The following is a 23682-nucleotide window of genomic DNA, read 5'->3' as shown; positions in this document are numbered from 1 at the left end:
CCATGCAAGACGTAGAAATTGCTGTGATCTGACATTCAAAATAGTAAAGATTAAATTGAAAAAAAAAATACATGCACACAGGAGGCTTGTGCACAGAGATTAGCAAAGCTTCAGGGGGCATGTAACTGGACATTCACCCTCCCCTTCCCTGCAGAAACCTGTAAGAGATCAAACCACAGACTTTCTTAACATCCTTGACCATAGGTAAGACCCCAAGCTACTGGGCATGAAGTCTCAGTACTTAATGACCAGTGTATTTCCATGGTCACACCGCTAAATACACTGATTGCACCCGGTCCTGTTCTTAAACTGATTTTGTCACAGCAGAGTCATATTCACTACAAGGTTGTATGTTTGGTGCATTACTGGTAGAGGCACAAAAAGTTCGCATGATCTCCTTAAGCCGTACAGGAGAAAGCACGAAATGGCCTAAAGACGTATCTGTTCAATGGTAAATAACACAAGTATTAATTTCATTTGGAGGCAGTGAGGAGAGACACTGTGCTGTAGAGCCTGCGGTTAGGATGGAAAGGGCCACGAGGCCCTTTTTTTTTTTAGCTTGGCAAATTGTGGGAAAGCTGCATGTGATCTATTTTAGTTGGAAAAGATAGTCTGGAGAGGACTGGACGTTCCTACACCTGGTACACTTGTGTAGCAGTCCCTGGAATGCTTTCAGAAAACAGAAAAAAAATCCCAGCATAACAAATGTTCCCTTCCGTCTCAAAAAAGGCACCCCATTGCCTTGCTCCAGAACTGTTCTCAAGCCACTCAGTGCGGAGCTGAAGAGATTATGGGAAGAATCACAATGAGGAAAACAGAAGACCCAGTGGCTGGAGATCTCAGAAAAGAATGGAGGAATAGTCTTCAAGCTGCACACTATGGGGCTGGCTTTGTATCTACAGGTCATCGTAGCTGTGGAGGGCCTTTTCGCATCAGGAGCTGGATTGTCACTTGCCACTGAAATGCACTAAGAGGTAAAGGTTTGATATTTGCAGCACAATCAGGCCTTGTGGAAAGGCATTCCAGTCCACCCACTGAGCTACACCTCTGCAGCTCTGACAAATAAAACACCAGCTGCGAGCCAGCCTTCTCGGCCTTACGGCAACATCAGTGCAACGAGCAGTACCACGGTTCTGGGAGCTGAATAAAGGCACAGCCGACGGAGCACGTGCCGGCAATGTTCTCCACAGCCAACTCCACGTAGGTGACCACAGGATCACAAACCTTCTCACCACAGCAGCCCCAGCCCTTCTCCCTGACTCTTTTGAACTTTTAAAAAGGCCCTTCTTTACCAAGTAAGCTGATCTCACTAGGAATCTGCTCCATACCGATACAAGCTCTACTGCTACAATTACTCCCTCTGCTCAAGCAAACAAAAATCCCCTTAGCTGCCCCCTGCACCTCCTGGTTGAATCTGGATTCGTTTCCCCTTGCCCCTCCTTTTTTTTTTTTTTTTAAAAGAAGAGTGTTCCCCTATGAAAACGATGGCAATGCATGCAAAGCACCACTGGTTATATCAAGCTGTGATTGAGTGCCAGCGCAGGGCAAAGCTTTTGAAATCAGGCAGCAAAGCGGAATCAGCAGAGGTCGGCTGAATAACCCACTTGTAGTTATTAACAGCAGTACCACAGGAGAAAGAGCAATTCCACTGGCTGTGACCAGTGGCATTCCTCTTATGTTTCTTCATTTCCGTAGAAGAATCTAAACAGAAGGCTGTGAAACATGCCTCAAACCATACATTTTGATTGGGTTTTTCCTCTCCCTCTCTCTTTCCTTATTCTTCTGCTCCCTCTGTGATTCAGCCAAGCTGAATCTGCTACTGAAGTCCAATTTGCATAAAATTATCGTCGTTCCATTCAGTTTGCTGCCCCTTCAACAGCCCCTTCTTTGCTCTGTTGGAAGATTTTGCCCTTTCTGAAACAGGCAAGCCAAGGGAACTGCAACACATTACTGCTGCCTGCTGTCTAATTAACATCAAACCCCCAGCACGAAACTGCAGGGATTTACAGGTGTCCTGGAATCATTTTCCCCTCCTCCCTCCTGATATCAGCCAGTCTCCTGCAACAAGGAGGGGACCTCAGGCTACCTAATGATACGCTACAAGTTATACACTTGGGTCTCCAGGCTCGTACAGTTAGAGTCCAAAGCAGCACAGCTGATTCAATACTAGCAATCCAAAGACTGATGCAAGAGGCTGTTTCAGCAACTACTTTAGTCCACAGAAAATGCTTCCATTTTGTCAGAAACTCCATTCTTGTGAGTACATCATTGTAAAATGATAGGAGGAAGGAACCTATAAACACTGCTCTCAGTGTAAGCGAGTTTTGGTTCCTAATTCTTCTGTAAAAAGCACTGTTTGGAAACAGCAATATTTAATTTGGCTTTCAGCCTTCAAAATGGTTTCTACCTGTAAGCTAAGGAAGAGGCTGACAAAAAAGAACAACCAAAATACTCCATAGATGATAAAACATCAAGAGACAGCAAAGGAGAGATCATGCACCACTCTTAAGCCTTGAAATCAGCAACATCGAAATCCGAGTAGGGTGTCAACAAACATCCACAAGCACAGAAAGAGGAGATACTGGGCAAAACCAAGCACAAGATAGTTGAGACATTTGTATTGATACCCTTGGAAATACAAAGCAACTAATGACTAGACTTGAATTCCACCCTTGGAAGCATCAGGGACAGCAGGATGCAATCCCAAGAATGAATTCAACCTAGACAAGTCTAAGTAAGGCATTTGCCTGTATGTCCATGTTTGCCGAGTTGTGTGCATTCCCAACGCCAAGTGCAACTAGGGTTAGCTGTATCAGACATGTTGGTTATCAAGTTTCAAAAGTAAAACTTGCTTCAAAGCTAACTAAGCCAATTATCAAAACTTAAAGTCTTAATCTGCAGTGCTAAAACCTTCCTTCACTTCCACCTTCCAATGGTACATCCTGACTCATGATTCCCCAGGATGTCTCAAGGCCAAGTGTGGCAGTTAGGAGTGGCACGTGGGACAAAAGGAAGGAGTGGGCTCAATGCACAGATGGATCGGGAAGGCATGGCTAAGGCATCAGCTCCAGAAAAACAGCCTGGGTTATACTTCTATTTCCTTTGGGGTTCAACATATTCAGAAGGCAGAGCCCGGTGGTATCACTGCCATACCCCAAAATAAAGATATATCCAGCAGCTCTAAGTCACCCTTGTCAGCAATTGTCTTAGCATCTGACAGAGGGAACACATTTACCTCTGAGTAAAACAGAGTGATCTGTTTTGTGGGAACACATTTGCCTCTGAGTTCTTCCCTTCTGATCCTCCAGCACATCTGCTACTGGGGAAGGAAAGATCAAGAGAGCAGCTGAACAACCTGGCTGGGGGAATGCAGTGAGCTGGAGAAAAGGGGATGCTTTAGGAGGAGCAGTGCAGCAGCACAATTCTGCAGCAGGCTCCAAAAGCTGGCTACAGCAGACAATGTCCCAGTTTAATTTAAACCTTACAGCTTCAGACATAAGAAAGGCTGTTCGAAAGCAGGAGAGGAGAGGGGGATTATTAGAAAAAAAACTTCTGTTGAAAAAGCACTATAATTCCCTCTCCCTATACTAGACACACAATGTTTCTTTGAACAGAAGATTTTAAGCTAAGATTAGGCAAGCCCTGTTTCATGTGCTGAACACCTAAGAGAGGCCTTTCAGTGTCTGTCACCTGACTTCCCATTCTCACAAAGAAAGCTGAACTCTCTAAACACCAGTCAATATTCCACCAGCTTCCCATCTCAGCAGGGCAGTCTGAACAAGAGGGAAGCAAAGAACAGCTCGGAACGGGGTTCATTTTTCTCACATCTTTTCTCACCAGGTCTCTAGATGACTGAAAGAGGCAGGTTATCCAAATGCAAGGGGCTCTGCACATCAGCATTTGTTTGCAGTACCCTGCTGCAGCATGTAGCGATCAGCATCCCGTAGATACCCTTGTATCGCTTCCTCCAGATTGGATTACTGCAACGCCTTCTACTTGGAGAGGGCTTGCAAACTCCATTTACTGCAAAAGGCACCAGATGGTTACACTGTACTCCTCATCTGCCTTGCACCGGGCAATAAGGAATGCTGGTTTTGATCTATAAAGCCCTCTATGGTTTCAATTATAAGCAGTTTTTCTCCCTATGTCTTACCCTTGCAATCAGGATCAGTGGGGATTCTTACAACAGGATGTTTTCTATTAATTTAAACAAGTAATTCCCAAAACAGTTTCTGCCCACAAAACCCACCAGGAGCAGGTTGCATTTCTATGACTTTGTTAGCAGATTTAACAGTTTTTCTTTGCTCTCTGCTTCCATGTGAAGCTTTCCTGTGGGTAGCTGATGGCAATCATTCAGTGGCCAAAAATACAAAGTCTGAGTGCCTAGCTGTGATTAGTCAGATCAGAAGTAGTGACTGTGATTGTTTCTGTTACAATTAAGTAAAGGCATAGTGGGGTTAAATACCAATAACAAAGAATTTAAATATAGCAACCATTATCAGTTTGCAATTTTCTCTACATGAACATTTGCTCCAGTAACATTCAGGCCCTTAAATCTTCACAGAAATCAGACACAAAAGGGACCAGGGCTTAAAAATATCTGATAAAGTGCTGAAAAATGTGTGGCATCGTACAACTACCACCAGCTCCAAAAGAGAATGCTCTCTTAAGGGCTCTCTGGTATCTACTCCTGGTTCACCAGGACCCAACCCTGCAGAGCCTCAAGGGATGTTTTGCTTGGTCAGCTGGGATATTTTGGCCTTGGGGTTTGTCCTTGGAATGCATTTTTAGCTTTTCAGTCTCAAAGTTCATGCTACAGAAGATACAGAAAAACATACGATGGACGTAGAACATGGTCAAAAACAACAAAGAAGACTTAAGCAAGACAATGTCAGAGTTTTGAGATTTCTGTGTCTTGGGCTTAACATAAGGTCTGCCTTTACAGCTGGCTTAAATCTACACCCTCAGTGCTAATTTAAGACCCTAGGTATCCTGCTACCGGCTGCGCTTCAGCACCCAACCACGCAATAGCCGCACAAGTAGGTATACACTGCAAGAAGCTGCATCAAGCAACAGGAGCCAAATTCATCACTAACAGATGGAGGTGCAACTCAAAGGAACTGAACCTGCTTATGCAAGCAGTGAATTTGTCCCCAAGCCTGCTTGCCTCTGCACAAGGACTGCGATGCATTTTCAGTCAACCATCAGCAGTGCCGATGGTTGAGAAGCAGAACTGAGCTTCAGAACATTGCCCCAGCGAATTCAGCGTAAAGGGGAGAGGAGATTTCAGGACAAAGAAGCTGTTCCCCAAGCAGGTAACAGTTCTCCTCTTCCAGCTGACCTTGTCCAATTAAGCTTGTGCACAGTAAGAGAGCTGTGGTCAGCATGGGCAGGCCAAACAACCCCCAAGCAACAGAGGTAACCGAGACCAGCAAGGAGAAGAAACGGAGAAAGAAGGGGGCGGGGGGGAAGAGAGCATTATAAAGGGGTACTAAAAATAGTACGCAATTATTTACAAATATTCTAGAAATGTAGGAAACAGATGAGACCAAATGCATGTCCCATTTGTATCATGAGTGTTTTGTGCTGCTTATTGAGGACAGTCATTCATTTCTAGCAAACCAGATTCTGAAAACCATTTCATAAAATGTACTGATGGATTCTCAATGAAGCGAGACTGGACCCCGTTGCACAGCCCCACCAAAAATAAAATAAGGAAAAAGATGTTTGGAAACAAAGGAGAAAAATAGCACTGGTACCATACTGCCAAACCAGCACAGATCAACAGTGGCACCCGGCGGCCACAGAGACTCACTGCGCCTCTTGGCTCCAGCACGCTCTCCGCTGCCTGGGACAAAAATAAGATACCGTCTAAAATACCCTCCTGCGTTTCTGTTGCAAATGAAAAAACACGGGAACTGACTAACCTGGCGGATGCTGAAGAAGTTCTGACAATCAAGTTTGTTTGTTTGTTTGTTTTAAAATGATCTTAGCACACACTAGGAGATGGCGACCCTTCTTGTTTAAGATAGGGCAGCGAATAGTTGATGCTTTTGGTTGCAGTCATGAGAAATACATTCTGAAAAATACTGACTGAAAACCAAAGTATGTCAACCCTAGCATTTCTATATAAAATACATTCATACATGCATCTTGGTCTTCTCAGTCAAAAAACCACATGCTAGAAAAGATTTCACCTTATCCAGTAAAGCCAGGTTTGAAAGTAGAGCCAATCACAAACAGTTACAATGGGCTGGCAGGGGAGCGCTGCAGGAAGGGGACAGAGACTGTTTGACTGTTCTTTATTAAAATTCCGAGTAATTGATAATTCTGTCTGGAATTGTATCTTTTGGAAGGCTCGGGATTCAGCTAGAACTGAAGGTCTAGAGGAAAGTTACTACACAAGCTGAACTTAAAAATCAGAAAATACATGAAATCTGTATCATATTTTAACGAATCCAAACTGCAGAAACTAGTACCCACAGCTCCCGAGGCTTTAAATCAGTTAGGAGAAGGAACTGGGTAATGTAGGGTTTTATCTTAAATAATTTGTGCTTATTTGAGGCACTGGGACTCTCCCTTTCTCCACCGATTCTACTGCAAGTTTTCTTTGCCAAGACAGGATGTAGCCCCCCATAAACCTCTGATTCCAAAGGCACCTGAACACGTGATCTGACCTGTTCGGATGGGAGGTAGGTAGCATGAACTGGAACTCCACCACACAAGTGTTATCCTTCAGCTGGCGATGCTGGACACTGTTTAACTCATAGGCAATATATGCCCTTCGAACGTATACCTGGTTAGAGAGAAACTTGATCAGCTTAACTGTGCTGAGGAAGCAGAAAGAGAGAAAGAAGACAAATAATACACTAGAGGCTTCAAAAATATTAAAACCCAAACAGATACCTCCAAATGAGTATCTAGATAGAACTCTAATTCAACCAGAATTTAAAGTTATTCTTTGAGGAAGGCCGGTCTGGCAGGATACAACCATCAGCACAAGGCACACTGGGTAGGCTGACCACATTCTCTGACAGCAGCTTCACTTTCAATCCTTTCAACCACCTAAGTCTTCAAGCAAAGAAGAGAACTTGAATCTGAAATTTCAGTCAATTATGAATATTAATGCTGTTATATGCCAGACTCCAAGTATGCCAGATTCCACACAACCTACAGCTCTCTTAATCTTGCAAGGTAATAGTGCTCAAAACAAAACAAAAACCAAAACAAAAAACACAGAAAAATTAAAAATACTTATTTTTTCAATGGGAATAAACTTACCTCCAAAGCTGCCATTCTTACCACCTGGTTACTGTGGTAGAAAAAGTTGGGTAGCACATCAAAGATGGATGTCTCAGACAAAATGAGTTTCTAGAAGAGATCACATTAAGCAGAGTTTTAAAAGAGAACTGCCTGTCTTGCAAACGGGGTTAGGCAAAAAAGCAAAACCCCAAATCAAGCCTGACTAGTTCTGATTTCCATGCTTTTCCTGTTGTTCATCAAGGATTATGACCTTTTTATATTAAATCATAGAATCACAGACTATCTCAAGCTGGAAGGGACTCTTAAGTATCATCGAGTCCAACTCCCTGCTCCTCGCAGGACTACCTAAAACTAAACCATATGACTAAGAGCATCGTCCAGACACTCCTTGAACTCTGACAGGCTTGGTGCTGTGACCACTTCCCTGGGGAGCCTGTTCCAGTGACCGACCACCCTCGCAGTGAAGAACCTTTTCCCAATGTCCAATCTGAACTTCCCCTGATGCAGCTTCATCCCATTTCCTCATGTCCTCCTCTCTCTGGTGACCAGCGATAGCTGGTCACCAGAGAGAGATGAGCGCCTGCCCCTCTGCTGCCTCTCTTGAGGAAGCTGTAGACTGTGATGAGGTCATTCTGGTATCAGTGTAAGAATGAAAACAAAAATGAGGGGGAAGCTAGAAACCAGAACAATACAATATAAAGCCACAAGGACCTTGGGACTACAGGTGTGATTTAATGCAGAAACATTAAGATCAGTGAGAAGAAAGCAGGGAAACAAGGAGAGAAGTTCGGTAGATACCTGCAGGTTCTCAATGCAGAACTGGTGTCCATACATGTCAATAGCGGACAGGAAGATGGACTCCACCTGGTTGTGACGCAGCTCATAGGATGGCAAATGGGAAGCAATAAGAACCTGGTAAACAGCAAACACAAGGAGTGTCAGTGAAAGGAGCTATGCTGGGCCATCGGCAGGAGGCTGTTACCTCCAAGGCAGCAATAGTCTGCTCCATCCCAGAAGAGGTGACTGGTTTCTCCTGTGAATTCTGTGGCACCTGGGTGATGCTGCAAACTCTCTCCCCTCCCCAGCCTCATTTGTGTATCTGCTTGGTTTGTATTATTGGCAATTCCCCATGGAGAAAAGGAACAGCTTCAATCAAGTTCCATCAGTGCATGTGATTTAGCACTGCAGAGCTGCTAGTCCTGGGGATTGCCTGACCGGCTGTTAATTGGAAAGCAGATCTGGCAGGCAGCAGCTGTGGGGAGGCCAGCAACGGAGACCGCCTTTCACAGCTTCTGAGCAGAGGAAGCAAGAGACACTGGTGCCAGGTATTAAATGCCCAACATGAAGGATACAGAGATAGGAAGGGGAAGCAGCTTGCAGGGGAAAATGAAGTGAAAGAGCAACATAAAGACATACACAAGGACTGCAGCACCATCCCCAGCATGATGCTGAGAGGTTCAATAACTGAATGGTTCAAGGACACAAATACAATCCTGAAGGAAACATAAGGTCACTGAGCAGCTTCAAACGCCCCATTCATTTTGAACAGTCAAGCTCTGAAATAAAAGGAGAGATCCCCAAAGCGTCAGCTTTCCCGCTGAAGACTTTTAGAATGGAGATAGGGACTGTGGAGTGAGAGGAGTGATCAGACTACAGGGTTAGCATTACTGTGAAACAATTATGTCCTCTTATTCCTTCCTGGCTACAGACTAACTGCTAAAGAGGAAGCTCACAATAATATCCAGGTGGATATCTGGCATTCAAATTATTATCTGTACTAGACTCTTGGAATTGACAGTATCAAGAGCTTTTCCAATTATTTTCAGGTTAAAAAGAAATTGACAAAACGCAACTCAAAAGCTAGAAGAAACCCTGCAAAAGACCAACATAATTCTTTGCAATAATTCCTTAGCAGTTGCAAAGAACATCTGGTTCTCGTGTAAATTTCTCTCCCTGTTCTCTGCACACACTGATTCACAATTGTGAGGTAGCTGATGAACCCGGAGAGCATGTCCTGGCTGTTTACTGTACAGCTGCCTGCATGTTCCAGGCAGCCTGTGCTTGTCGGGTTCACAGATTATGAAGCCAGAAGGAACCACAGTGACCATGTATTTCAACTTCCTCTATAGCACGAACCATAGGCTACTCTTGATTAACTCCTATTTGCGCCAGACAAAACTTTTTGGAGGAGCAGGGACAAAGGAATATAATCTTAACTTCGAATTTTACAGTGATTGGGAATCCACTGCAATCTTTGTTAGACTGTCACAATGGTTAATCATTGGTTAATTAGCTTCATTGTTAAAGCGCTGCTCACAGTAATCTACTCTTCACATTTGCATAGTAATCAAAATAAACATCAAGAGGTATAGACTTTCCGAAAGAGCGAGCTCCAAGTGGGAGCAGTCCATATTGATCTGATCAGCAATGGCACAGTCTGTCTCGAGCAGGGATCAGCTTGGATTGCTAAACACGCTCCCTTACCTGCCGTGCTCGCAGGGCCACTTTAGCGTTGGTTGTCTTGCTGAGCTGGGTCAGCTCTGTCAGAATATTAATCAGCTCATCTGTCAAGGTGGGGTCACGGCCACATAGCTGGTCCTAAAAATAAAGAGAACTGAAAATGTTTAGAACAGAGGAAAACCATCTTCCGTCCTCCCACAAAGGAGTTTAAACCTGAAATACATACACACATGCACTCAGGTGCTGGACCACATCACCTCTAGAGGTCCCTGTCTAAATTATTCTGTGATTCTGTGCTGACAAGGGTACAAGTATTAGGCTTTCAATAATTTTACACATATAAATAAAGCTACAGAGGAAAGAAGGGACTGGCACCATCACCCATTTTCTTGTTTGTAGCATGTGTTTTGGCATCCAAACATACGAGAAATACTGACTTGTCAAAGAGACTCAAGTAAAACATTTTCCCATTACCCAATTTCAGCTTTGTACCAGAAGTCTCCCCTAGCAGCAATGCAAAATTCAAAGCGCGTTTAATTGTAGCAAAATGCCTTGTGTAGCATGCAAAGATTAGCAAACTTTCACCGTGAAAGGTGACCAAACAGAAAGAGTTTAATGGCCGGGAGAACCTCCTGAAGTCCACTTAACACTTCAAAACCAAAAAAACCCCACAACTCCACAGCCACAAACCAACCACATGCTTTGTACAGCTTCAGCAACACCAGAAAAAAAAAGATCCTGTCATTCCCCTAACAAGGCTAAGCAAAAGCTAACTAAAACCATAAATGATATAATGTGTTTCCTGCCACAGCACAGGACTGACTCCATAATACTTATTTTAATTAGAGAATCCTGGTTCTGAGGATTTTACTGTCTAAATTGGCTGGATAAAACAATAAAACTGAACAGCATAATTTTCAGTGTTAATACTGTTTCAAAACTCTTTTGGATTCAGCCATTCAAAAAAATGCAAACAGTAAAGACTTTAATCTGTTTTGTGTTCTGAACAGAGGAGGGGCACTCTCATGCATACTTTCTTCAAAAAATAGTTTCAACTCCCATGAATAACCCCCACAGCCTTCAACTACTCACACTGGTTTGTGAGCCTCTTCCCTCCCACTCCTGAAGCTGGAAATCCTCTAGGAGCCTCTAATGTGTTTCTTCTATACAGCACTTAACAGCTTTTCTCTTGGTAAATGAATCATAGGAGGAAAATGCGAGATGAAACAGGCGTTTGCAACAGGAAAGAGAGCTGGTGCCTTAAAGTTTTAAGAGACTTTGAATGCATACATTCTAGAAAACGCCCTTTGAAGATCCAAGAAATAGAAAGGGAAAAAGGGAAACTTCTGCACAGCAGGTTAGATTGATAAGCCTGCCAGGGAAAACAAAATAAAAAACAAAAACCACGTAATACAAGTCCCGTAGACTGACTAACAAATAACAGCTCATGCTACATGCGATTCCAAAGCTAAATAGCTTTCCCCCCACATTGCTCTTGCCCCCTTTCTCTCTGACCCCACTCAAGCATGATGCCATCTCTAGGAATGATGGCATACATCTCCCAGGGAGAAAGACCACAGTCAAATCACTCTTATTAAAAAAATCTGAGCTACTAACTCTTATTAGATTGTTGTCCCCTACTAACCAGTCTTGGGCCAGCAAACATTACAATGATTGTTCCGAAATAAAGTTCTGTAAATTTATCCACTCCAGGTCACTGTGTGAATTCACAGCAAATAATTCAAGAACTGCCTTCGTTGTATCTGAAATACAAATTCCTGGCTGTTGTAACGCTACTGCTCAAGGTAACAAAAATTTGATAGGACACAGGACATCTGCCATGCCACAAACGATTCTGTCCAGTTAAGGCTAGGATGTGCATGCAACAGTCAGTTAAGTACATAAAATGAACATATAGCTTCAAATCACACTATATTTCAACAAATATATGAAGGATGAAGTAGTTCCCATCCTGCCTTAAACGCCTGCTAGCTAAAAAAGGTGAATGATGGCAGCATAACACTATTACTAAAACCATCCTCAGAGCCCCTTGTTAATAATGGATTCCTAGGGATACATCAATAACAGCAACATAAGCATCAAGGTATTTTGACATGATGTTTGCCCTTGGAGGACAAACTTAAACCATCCCACATAAATAGCGTGGCAAGCCATAAAATGCCACAGCCTTCACCATGATTACACCAGATGTGCCACGGGGTCCCTCAGACATGAGGAGTAATGTGAGTTGGAAGAAAGAGGAACGACAGTCTTTTGGTTAATGGCGTGACCTGTAACTCAGCAGACGGTAATCTCTAGCTGTGCCATAGATGACATGGTGACCACAGGCATGTCACCCCTCCTGAGCCCCCGTTACCCGCTCAACCTGAGAATTCCCTGTGACACAGCGTTCGTGTGAGGGCAGACGCCCGTTTGCAAGGCCTCGGGCACCGCGCTGGCAGAGGCCATACAAATGGCGCTCGGATCACCGGCTAGCTGCCCGGCTGTTCTTCCACCACGTGCAGCATGGTCTCTCCAGTATGTTTTCAGTTCCAGCAAACTGGGATGTTGGCCTTTACTTGAGTAGAAATAACTGACAGTGGTGGGAAGAACGACTACACAGGAAGGAAAAAGGAAAACTATTTGACGTTTCTCTGCGTTCCCTATCTCCCAGCACGCCCCTCGCTCCCTCGGATGGACATTGTGCCAGCCAACGTGAAAACACAGCAAGGCTCTGCCTCCAAGACACGGCTTGCACGGAGGTGAAAAACTAGACAAAAAGTTTCAGTCCCATTTTAGCAAGAAATAATCAGGATGACAACAACAAAATAAAGCAGGTAGCTGGCGCCGCACTGGCTTTTGCCTGCACTGATTGGCAAAGGCAGCGAGCAAAGCCTCAAACCAGCTCTTTGACAAGGCCTAACGCCTCCCCGGCACCCCCGTGTAATTACACACTTGAGTGACTGGACTCTGAAGAAAATTGAAGGCCTGAGCTGCGAACAGCTGCCATTTTCTCTCTCCATCACGCCAGCATGATTACTTGAGAAATGAACAGCCCCGGCTCAAAGCTACTCCAGAATTCTCAGAGGAAATATGGCTCCGTGTTCAAATAATGAGATTCTTAAGGCAAGCGTTACTTACAATCACACCACACACCAAAAAGGGAAAGGAAAAAAAAAAAGAAGGGGGAAAAAAGGAGAGCCAGAAAGAAAGAATGCCAGGGTCCTTATATCTTACAAATTAGAATTTAAGAAACCCAGCCTCAGCCTAGGACAATTATGACTCTTTTTCTGCTTTTGAGTGTTATTTTGTGGATGGTTACTTTGGACATATTTTTGGCAGTAACAGACCACATTATGTTTGTTAAAAAAAAAAAAAAAAAAAAGGGGGGGGGGGGGGGGGGGTTTGTAATTAGCCTCTTAAAAAGCAGGATACCTAACTAGTCTGTTGAAAATCACGTTGTAGCTAAATTCATCCTGCCATGAGGAAGGTGGGCATTCATTCTGCTTCAAAGCATTATGTGGGACAAGGATTTTTTGAGGCTTTTTCGGAAACAGGAAAAAAGAGACAGGACTCAATTGTTGTTTTTTAATTATTTTTCCTGGGAATGTAATTTATTTTTTTTTTTAAAAAAAAAAAAAAAAAAAAGGCGGGGGGGAGAGGTAGTATTGTAATTAGCCTCTTAAAAAGCAGGATACCTAACTAGTCTGTTGAAAATCACGTTGTAGCTAAATTCATCCTGCCATGAGGAAGGTGGGCATTCATTCTGCTTCAAAGCATTATGTGGGACAAGGATTTTTTGAGGCTTTTTCGGAAACAGGAAAAAAGAGACAGGACTCAATTGTTGTTTTTTAATTATTTTTCCTGGGAATGTAATTTACTGGGAGTATTACCCATTAGAGTGGGGCTGAAGTTAATGAGAACTGAGATTTTTCATGGAGTAACAAGCCAGAAGAACATGAGAAGGTGATGGCAAGTCCTGGCATGAGGATTCATTTGTGTTTCTAGGGTGGAATCTATGTCTCTCCAAGAGGAATTCCAACACCAGGAGACTCCCCATCCCTTTGCAAGCCCCCTGGACAGCCGCACACCATCCCAAGGGTCAGAGGCCTGATCCGGAGTGACCAGCTTTGTGTTGAGATATTGAGTCCTCATCAGATTCCATCATGCAGCCCAGAGTACAGCCGGTCCGAAAGCACCACTGTAGACCTGAGATAAGACTTTCTGAGACTACAACCAGGAAGAAGCTAAGAGAGCCACTGCCAAACCTATAAGACCAAACTATGGCTCATTGAGGAAGAGCATGTGAAACCTCTCAAGGGCCTCCATATGGGCTGGCTAATGCCATTCACTACCAGGAAGTCACCCTCATTAGTAATGAAGGACCATAAAAATGTTGCTATTACAGAATTATTACCACAAAAAAAATCATCTGCTTTTTGTGCTGGTAGCATATTGCATTGCTTTCCAAGCAACTCCAGTTTGAGTACCATAAGCTATATAAAGACAGGACCTCTCTGAGACCCCTGAAGATGAAGCAGAAACTAAACCAAGTATAAAGTCACAGCCCAGTGTCTGAAAGTTAGCCTCTAGCACGCTCCCAATGTAAGAGTTAAGTCTGCATTCTTATCTCCCCACAGATGCTCACAAATCACTTGCATAATTAGCCTTCATTGCACTCTGATAGGCAATCAATGCAGGACAGTCATGAACCAGAAGGTGCACAGACACTGAGCTGAACAGTATGTTCTGGGTCTCCTCTAATGCATGGCTTACATGCCCTAAGAACACATGAAGAAACTCCACACTGCTGCCACTGCTTCTGTAGCTACAAGATTTGCATCTTTAAGGATGAGAGCTGTCAATTCAGTACCTTTCAAAGCATCAAACATACAATTACAAGAAGCAGCAAATTTCTAGAGCACCAACTTACAATGAGCATTGTAACAAGCAGGTTCTTCTTGGTGACCTGAGCATGTGAGAAGATGTAGTTCAGCACAGCATTCATATCACTTTTATTCTCTTCCCGAAGGGTAAAGACACACTTGTCATAGTGACCTGCAATCAGAAATGCACATTTTTTCCAGCGTCCACACCTATGTGTCAAGGAATACAAGTTACCAGATGTGTCTTTATTTTTCTACATATATGTTTTGAGAATCTACTTTGCATGGTCCACACAATCGGTTCTGGGAAGGAAGCATTCCGCCCACCACCACCCCCTCAACTGCAAACTTTAATTTAAACATCCTACTTTTATTAAAACAGTTCCAATACCAAATACCTCTTTTGTCAGCAATACAAAGAGAGGAATGGTGAGCTCAGTCTTTCACTTAAATGACAACCAAAATAAAGTAATAGCAAAAAGACTTGCACCATCCTCTACTACCAGCAAATTGAGGTGGAAGTGAATCTGCAGTACCATTAGGCTGGTGCAGGTATTGGAGAAGGACAAAAGAAAAGTAGAGTGGAATCTGAACTACCTGTAAGAGCTAGAGCCTCAAAATTAGCTAGTGCTTCATTGCCATCTTGTGCCTGGATACAGCAGTGCAATGCTTTTATTTCAATTCTCCGTTTCAGGCTGAGGTTTGAGGTTTGTTCTTATGATCAGCAAAGAGCTTCCTGGTATTTTACAGCAGGTGCAAATAACTCAGTGACTTTTTTGTTTTAACTGCACTTGATTTTTCACTATAGAATTTAACAAACAGGCAAGATAGAACTAAATAGCATAGTGAATTTAAACAGTTTTTCTGATTCTAATTTTTCTGCAGATGCTCAGAAATCAGGAAATAAAAATCAAGCTTCTAATACGAAGCTTCTACATGTGGAATACCCAAGTGGGGGAACTCTCCAGTGGTGGACCACTGCTGACAGAGTCAGTGAGGGAACGCAAAGGAGAACTGCTTCATTTCTGATCTAGAACAAGCAGAGACCACACAGACTGGCTGAGCCTTAGCGAGCTCAATAACAGACTAGAAAAGGCAACACAAAGAAACTCATAATTCAGTGAGTCTGCCTTTTTACTCCAGGACATACAAAAGTCCTCACTTAGAGGATCATAAACTCATATATGAGCTATTCTTTTGAAGATTTACAGGGAAAAGGAGCATTCCTACACCGAAAAGAGACCAGAGTCGCATTATGTCATGTAAACTGTGGATAAGATGACACAGGATGGAAAAGATGGTGGATATACCAACAGTGGAAAACCAGCAGAACAGACAGCTTTGGGGTGGAGTTTGTCATTTGCTTGTCATCAGTATTATGATCACTCTTACCACAAAAACTCAAACTGGACATAAGCTCCTCTACAAAAAACAGGATCTGACCGGTAGACCTTTAAAAGAAAACCTGTGTAGCTTAGCCTCACCATAAAGTTAGAGTAATCTTTCTTGAAGGGGGTTCATGTGGAGCTTCTGGGACCAAATGTGGTTCTTTCAGAAATTAAATCCTTGATATGCTTAGAGACTCACCATGCTGAAACTGAGTTTCCACCTTCAGATACTGACGGAGCAGATCCATCACCACTGCTTTCATGTGACCCCGAATACCACTCCGGTACCTGCAGAAGTAAATAAGTCAAACCTAGCACTAAGACTGGCACGGCCCTGCTTCTGAAGACCTGCAAGTGAATAACACTCAACACGAATGGCAGAATAAGCCTGTTCACTTATGAAAAGAAGTGTACCCGGTTCTGAAAACCCCAATTGTTATGTGAATACATAACCCCTGCCATTACTGTTGTGGGGTAGCATGGCTCGTGTTTTGCATCAAAATGTCCTTTTTCTTCTAAAAATACTCAAAACTCTAGACACTGAATGGCATAACACACACCAGCAGCTTGATGAAATGGCCAAGCTGTTTTCAGTGTCAGGACAGAAGTTAAATCCTTCTTTCACATGGCAAAGGGAGAAACAGGAAGGATCTGTATGTGTGCTTCACACAGGCAGCCAGGAGCCACACACACACGGCCCCCTCACTGTTGACCTCTCTGAGGGAAGAATGCAGTCTTATTCCTAATGATTTAGACTCTGAGTGTAATAAACCCATTTGAATAAAGACAAGCAGGCTCAGGTCTTTCAAGCAGCAGCAAAAAAAAAGAAGAGTTAGGGGACACCCCTGAAGATAGCTCACCTCTGTACAAGCTGCACAATGCTCTGAGTGTTCATGAAGAAGACCTCACGCTCCGATTTGCGGTTCAAGGTGGCTGCATGGCTATCCAAGATATTGGCAATCTGAAAGAGAGCAATCGCATGACAGTCCCAGTCCTGGATGGGACGATCTGGCTGAACAACGAGCAGAGAAGCTGAGAACTTCCAGACAGACCAGACCAGCAGACTCCAGCAAAGGCCAAAGCCTTAAGCTGCTAAGGAAGTTAATGACATGACAATGATACAAAAATCAATGCACAATATCGTATACTGGAGAAATCATCTTCCAACATCTGATTACCTGATCAAGCCTCCCTTAGTTCCAATCACTCTTTTTTAAAGTTACGTTGACACTACAAATTGCACTGCAGCATATGTACCAGGCAAAAAGCAAATAAATAAATGCCCACAAGGCCACTGATATGATTAAACTGCTTCCAAACGGCCTGTTTAAAGCTATACTGAGCAGGGAACACAAACCCTTCAGCACAGGTAAAGGAGGCAAGCCTTTAAGCTCCAGTGATATATGTAAGTATCTTTCATCATGAAGATCCCATGTTCAAATGCACCTTTCAGGTCCAAATAACCTCCAGATAATTTAAAGGAACTCTCTCTCCATGCAAACCAATGCAAACCAATTTTTATTCCTCTATATAAGTGTGGCTGATCACCTGTTGGCTGGGAAACTGGCAAAGGACTGATGTGATGTTGCTGGCATATTGGGCCATCTCCTTCTTGATGGACTTCTCTACATTGGGTGGGATCCGTCCAGAAACACTGGTCATGATGTCCTGAAGTTCCAGCAGAGGCAAAGATGGATCTCTCAGTGTCTTCATTAGTCGCTCAACCCAGTCTTTCACCTAGAGAGAGACAAGTCAGTGTAAAGACAAGCATGAAGAAAAGAATAAGCAGCAAGAAGGGAGAAAAGGAAAGGCTTTTCATTGAGGTCGTCTTTAATACTGTTTTATCACACAGCTAGTCCAGGGACTAAAAGAGAGAACTGGGGTAGATGACAAAGCTGCTGTGCTACCTTACGCCGACAGCTGACTCAGATTTCTCCACCTTCGTTCCTCCTCCCTCTAGGACTTCTACCACAGATGGCTATGCACCCAGCTCCCATGTACAAGGCTGCAGGCACAAGCAGTAAAGGTCAAGCTCAACTCCTTGTCTTCGTCTTTGTTTTGGGTGCCACAGATGAGACTCTCCTATCTTACTCTCTGGTAAGACTGACTATAAGGAAGTCTAAGAAAGAAAACCGAATCCAGCTGGCACTAGCAGGGTAGTACTGCCCCAACTCTCGGTCCTCTGGCTGTGACATGCAAATTGGCCAGCCTTACCTTGAACCAAAAGAATATTTGTGCTCTCGCGCTGAAACAAGAAGTAACCAGTACCTTGCTGCTGAAGTAGGGCTCTGGCAGGCAGTATCCATTCATCACATTGACCAGGTTATCTAGGACATAATGGAAGATGCGATGAAGTTTCTCGCCTCGAAGTGCTGTGCTCTGGATCTGCGGCAAGGTACCCGTGTGCAGTTCAGCCTGGAAACACAACGAACAGCACAGTGTCACTAACCCTCCTGTATGGCATCAGCCACGGTGGTAACATCCAGGTAACCTCGACTGGAGGCTCAGGTTTAACTTGGAAGAATTCCCAGAGTGGAAAATGCATTTGGTTGAGAGACAGAAAAGTTATGAGCTGGATCTCCAACAGTTCTGTTGTGTACACCAACAAAATAAGCTTCCAGCCTCTCTCCCAAATACGTTACAGTTGATCTCATTGTTTAGATCCAGGATGACCAAAAATCTCAAAGAAAAGCACAGGAAAAGCCAACAGTTTGGTGCTGACAATCACTTTCCATCCCCTGCACAACAACCTCCCACAATTTTCAACTGGCTATTGCTAAAGGAACAATAGATTCTCTTCCATCTCCACCAGCTACATCCCAGCCTACCATCCCTGAATGAATATCTCTCTTTGCCTTTCACCTTAAAGATCCATGTCCTAGGCTCTTTTTTTGTATTTCCAAATTCGCTACAATTGCTTTCACAGGGCCCGACACTCTTGGAGTTGGGATATCAACTCCTGTCCTCCCAAAGAGGGTCACTTGAAGAAGAATACATGATACAAAGAAGTTAGATAAACTTGCATAGGAATAAAGCAGATAGAAAAATCTGGCCAACCTCCAATACCCTGGACAGCCATGTACCCACAATAGTACTGAGGTAAGAAGAGAACAAGAATGGTGCATAAGCTTAGCCTGAATCAGAGAAAGAGACAATTATCTGAGTCCTAGTCCTTATCTGAGACAAATAAATGGTAAAGTGACAATTCCAGTACAATGCACAAATCTGAAATTGGTTCAGTACACTGGACCATCTTGTACCACTCTCAACATCACTCCCCTATTAAAAACACAACATCTGTGCTTCCTGCAACTTCTCACCTGCTGCACCCTGCTGGGATCATCCAGCTGGAGCTTGGCAATCACACAGCCTGGATCCAGGACTGCCCCTGAGCGTTTGACATAGTGGATGCAGCCTGATTCTCCTGCTGTTAGCGTCATCACCATTTTCATCACCTGTAGCAAAGAAAACAGGTTACACACTCAGCTTCCATGTTCCCCAAATGGTTCTAGTTTTGTGAGCCAACAGCCAATGTCCTACCACAGACAAACTAACCTGCATGAGCACCTTTTGCGTTCAGGCTTTCTCAAAGGCTTAAAAGCACACACATTGGGAATGAAACCCCAGACACTGAAGTGAATGGTAGAACAAAATAATTGGCCACAAATTACTGCAGCAGGAAGCCATCATCCTCAGGAACATCACCTGTTCCACACTGCGTGGACCAACAGGTACCCAAGAAGGTCCCACATTCAACACAATGGACAAAGCAGATACAATTTACTGCTGCAGCTGCTGCACTCTAAAGGCTGAAAGTGGGAGAGCCACTCTCAAAAGCTACAGCAACACATTCGCTTTTAGCAGAGGGAACTAGGATTTTTTTCTAGAGGTCCCAGGTCTCAGACTGCTCTTCACAAACAGAGATGCTTCCTTAGATCAACCATGGAAGCTCTTGCCTTTGAAGCAGAAGGGTTGGGTATGGGGGGAGACAGTCTAGTTTTACCATTGCTATACTATACACCACAACTGGGAACAGAGGAATTGAGCAGGTGGTTCCTTCTTAGCCATGGCTCTGTTGCAGCGTAAAAGCACTTACATGAAATATCTGGCTTGGTATTTTTCTCCTACACATTGTCCCCAACTGGTTTAATTGCCCCTCTGTCAACACACACCCTCCCCTCCCTCAAATCTGTTTTGAGCCATGCACTCCTACACAACCTCTCATGCTTTCCTCACAGTGATGCAGAAATTGTTCATCCTCCTCCTCTCTAAGAGTTAAGTAACTTCCAAGGGAGAAGAGAGGAGTGACACTTATTAACTCATCCAATCAACCTGATGAATGATCAGGTAATCAGAGAAGTCTTAATTTGTTACTTAATCCTGGCATGTAACTCTGCTTCTGAGTCTGCGTTAGTACTAAGCAGTGGTCTACAAGTAGAAGGCCTTCTTCACCACAGCCAGAAAACACAGTACACATGGATCCCACTCTCCCTTGGTATCACAGCAAGATGATAACCATGGTCTCACTGCTGGGATGATTTGCTTGTCACTTGGTATACAGTCAGTCATTAACACTCAAAGTTCGGCTCTTAAGTAATTTCTTTCCCACCCCATCACTCTCACTGCTGATTCCTGCATTGGTCCAGGTTAAAACACAGACAAAATTTGGAAAGGAAATACTGTGAATTATCCCTCATGCTCAATTCCCAGTTCCAAAGCATTCAACTTCCCTCCCTCCCCCCAAGCTTTTGCCTGGGCAGATTCAGCATCTGCAGCCAAGTCAGTTCTTTGAGACTCTTTTACCTCTATTTCTGCAAAGCACTGGCCTGCAAACACGTGTCCCCCATCCTCCACCACATACTGGATAAGCTTCCCAGCCGAAGGTGAGCGCAGAATGGAGGGATCATTCTCCTTTTCAAACACACAGGTCTTGTTACCTATAGTGATGCGATACCTAGGAAAGAATGGGAGAAATCACTGCAACAGAATTTCTTGTGGAAAGCATAGGAAGGAGTAAATCCATTCTCTTTTTTCCTATTCTACTTCAAAACAAAACTAAACAAAAACACCTCAACCAGCTCTTCTGAGCTGAACTGCATACAAAAGTTCAGATTAATCATATCAAAACAGGACTACGGAAGCCAGGGATCAGAAACCAGATAGAATAGCCTTTAGCAAGGTTGTACGTATGTTACTTTTGTGCTTCTTCTCTACCAACAGGCATCGCTCACTGTCAGAACCAGAACCAATGAAGTTCAAGATTTCATATAAACAAAAACTGATGTTAGTGGAGATTACACTTGCCATGCATAACACACAATACATTTACCAAACTGCCCACCTCATACAAAATCCTCTTGTATACAGAGCAAAGCTGAAAAGAGCAAGATGCGCCCATGTAGCAGACTGAAAGGTTAAGATTTTATAGCATTTTCCAACCCAGAAAGTTACCCAAACTCCCTTTGTACTCCTGAACAGATCCGTTACGTTTGCCACAGAAAAGAAACCAGCAGAGGGGGCAGTGGTTCACATTCCAGAAGCTGGAGATTTACTGACCTTATGGCTATGAACCCTGCAGGGAATTTTGAGGGAATGCACTGAAGCAGTAAATCTTGTATCTATTTCTAAGGCAGCTGTGGAGTTTCAAGGATTTTAAAGATTTTCATGTTCTGTCTTTTGGTTTTTGTTTTTATAATCCAAAAGGGCACTTTTAAAGAACAAGCAGGAGAATATGGACTCCACATTGGTACACGCTCAGATCTTTCTTCTAACAGTAGCCAAGATCTGTTCTTCAGGTGAAGGCAACTTCTCCCTTTAAACTCATCCATAATACATCTAGTAACCTCTTCCTAGGAGAGAATTCCATTCCCAGCTGATCTTTGGGAAGCATAAAGTGACAAGTACACCTAATTTTGTGTTGTATGTGAATGTTAAACATTAGTCTTTACAGGTTGCTACCTGTCCACTTCTTCTTTCATGTAGGTAGTATAGCTGCTACCATCATAAGATAGGAGCAGTCCTCCATCACTCAGTCGGTGCACATCAACTTCCACACACGAGCTGTTCATGATGACCACATAGGAATTGGGAGACTGTCGGGTCACCTGCAGATCCACAAGAATGGTACGTGTGACATGAAATAAACACAGCATTGATAGTGCCTTGGCTGCCACAACACACACAGTTTTCCAAGCACTGCAACAGTGGGAATTAAAGAAGGGGAACAGAGCCATTTGTCCTCATGTTAGATGGAAAAAAACAATGTAAAAAAATTTGGGATCACAAAGCCAAGCATTTAGCAGTCAAGAGATGCCACAACTAATGCTGTCCATGAATCTTGATTTAATCCTCTCACTCTTATGCATTAATTGTACAGGTTTGATTACGCAATCATACACCATTTCTCCACCCCGATCTACGTACAAGTCACAGTCGTGTACTAAAATTGCATAATGAATGAGATAATTTGGCGGGGGCAGGGGGAGAGAGAGAGATTGTCTCACAGAGAAAGCAGCTAAAACTCTCCCTGGAAAAAGGGATTCTATCACAGTCCCTGCCACAGAGTTCCTATTTGAAGCTGGGTAAATCACTTAAAGCATACTTTAGCTGCTGTTCAGTGCCTCTCTATTTCTCAAAGGGGTGCTAAGATAAAATCATGGAGGTGATCACCATAATAAATTTGCCTGAGGAATCTGAGTAAGATTGCACAGGCAATCTTAAGTCTAATATTTCCTAACTTTTGTATGCTTCGTTTTGTAACCTTTAAACAGTATTTCTAACAGTTTTTTGCACACAGCAAAGAAAAAGCAACACTAAAGGGAAAAATTGCTACAAATTCTGTCATACTGATGAAACTGGGCTCAAACACCCAACAGAACAGATCTACATATTCAGAAACATCAATTGAAAGTTTTGGTCAACCAACAGGCAGTAGTCTTTGCCTATAACAAAGCGACCTTCACCCTATGCAAAGCATTTCTTGACCCCAAAAGGTTAAAATGTTTACAGAGATACACAGAGATATTGCAATGGGGTATTATCATAAGGGAGATTGTACTGATTTCTTAACCCCACTAAAGCAGAGAAAATAAACCCTGCACAGATTTAATTCCAATAATTACACGTATTACAAAGATTAAGCTAGAGCAGCACACAAACAGACATTTCCAACTAAAAGTGGCAAGAGGACGGGTTTCCACACTGTGCATCATACCTTCAGCACATACTTCCGTCCTTCATAGATGAGTTCCACATCCACAGTGTTTAGCAGAGTATGAGCAGGCAGGACTTGGCCCCTTGAAAGAGAAGTACAAAATAAAACTGGTCTTCCAGAAGCCACCAAATGGCTATCAGGGAACTAAGCAGGTTCAAAGATGCATGCAAGAATTTGGAAAACACTAGCAGAGAGATGGGGGTAGGCTTTTAAACCGTCTCTTCTTAGGAGAGGCACGTATCAGTTTGACAAAGCCAGCCCATCTCTCTCCAGCCACACAGACTGCTTTACCCTCCTTTCCATTCACCCACTTTTGCCTCAGGGAAGAGTCTGCAAAAGGAACATCACAGCCTGAATTACAGAACATGTAGCATGACTTCACATTGGAATAAAGCAGATTTTCCCCCTGCAGCTCTGTTTACGTATGGACTCACCAACAGGACACTGAGGGGAAGAACTCTTAAGAGCAGAC

At 43.4% G+C, this 23682-nt stretch overlaps 1 protein-coding gene across 1 annotated transcript in view; it reads right to left on the bottom strand.

Moving 5' to 3' along the window:
- The window catches only part of ACACA (acetyl-CoA carboxylase alpha), a 136500-nt gene that overhangs the window by 85327 nt on the left and 27491 nt on the right, over positions 1-23682 (bottom strand). Inside the window, 13 exon segments of the mRNA XM_009329104.1 lie at positions 6678-6796; positions 7282-7371; positions 8062-8175; positions 9748-9861; positions 14657-14781; positions 16197-16285; positions 16858-16958; positions 17546-17734; positions 18266-18412; positions 19318-19452; positions 20801-20951; positions 21956-22101; positions 23211-23292. Coding sequence (XP_009327379.1) covers positions 6678-6796; positions 7282-7371; positions 8062-8175; positions 9748-9861; positions 14657-14781; positions 16197-16285; positions 16858-16958; positions 17546-17734; positions 18266-18412; positions 19318-19452; positions 20801-20951; positions 21956-22101; positions 23211-23292 — 1602 coding nt within the window.

Source organism: Pygoscelis adeliae, unplaced genomic scaffold (assembly GCF_000699105.1).
Source record: "Pygoscelis adeliae isolate BGI_AS28 unplaced genomic scaffold, ASM69910v1 Scaffold427, whole genome shotgun sequence".
Taxonomy (NCBI): Eukaryota; Metazoa; Chordata; class Aves; order Sphenisciformes; family Spheniscidae; genus Pygoscelis; species Pygoscelis adeliae.
This window is presented reverse-complemented; position numbering and strand designations above follow the sequence as displayed.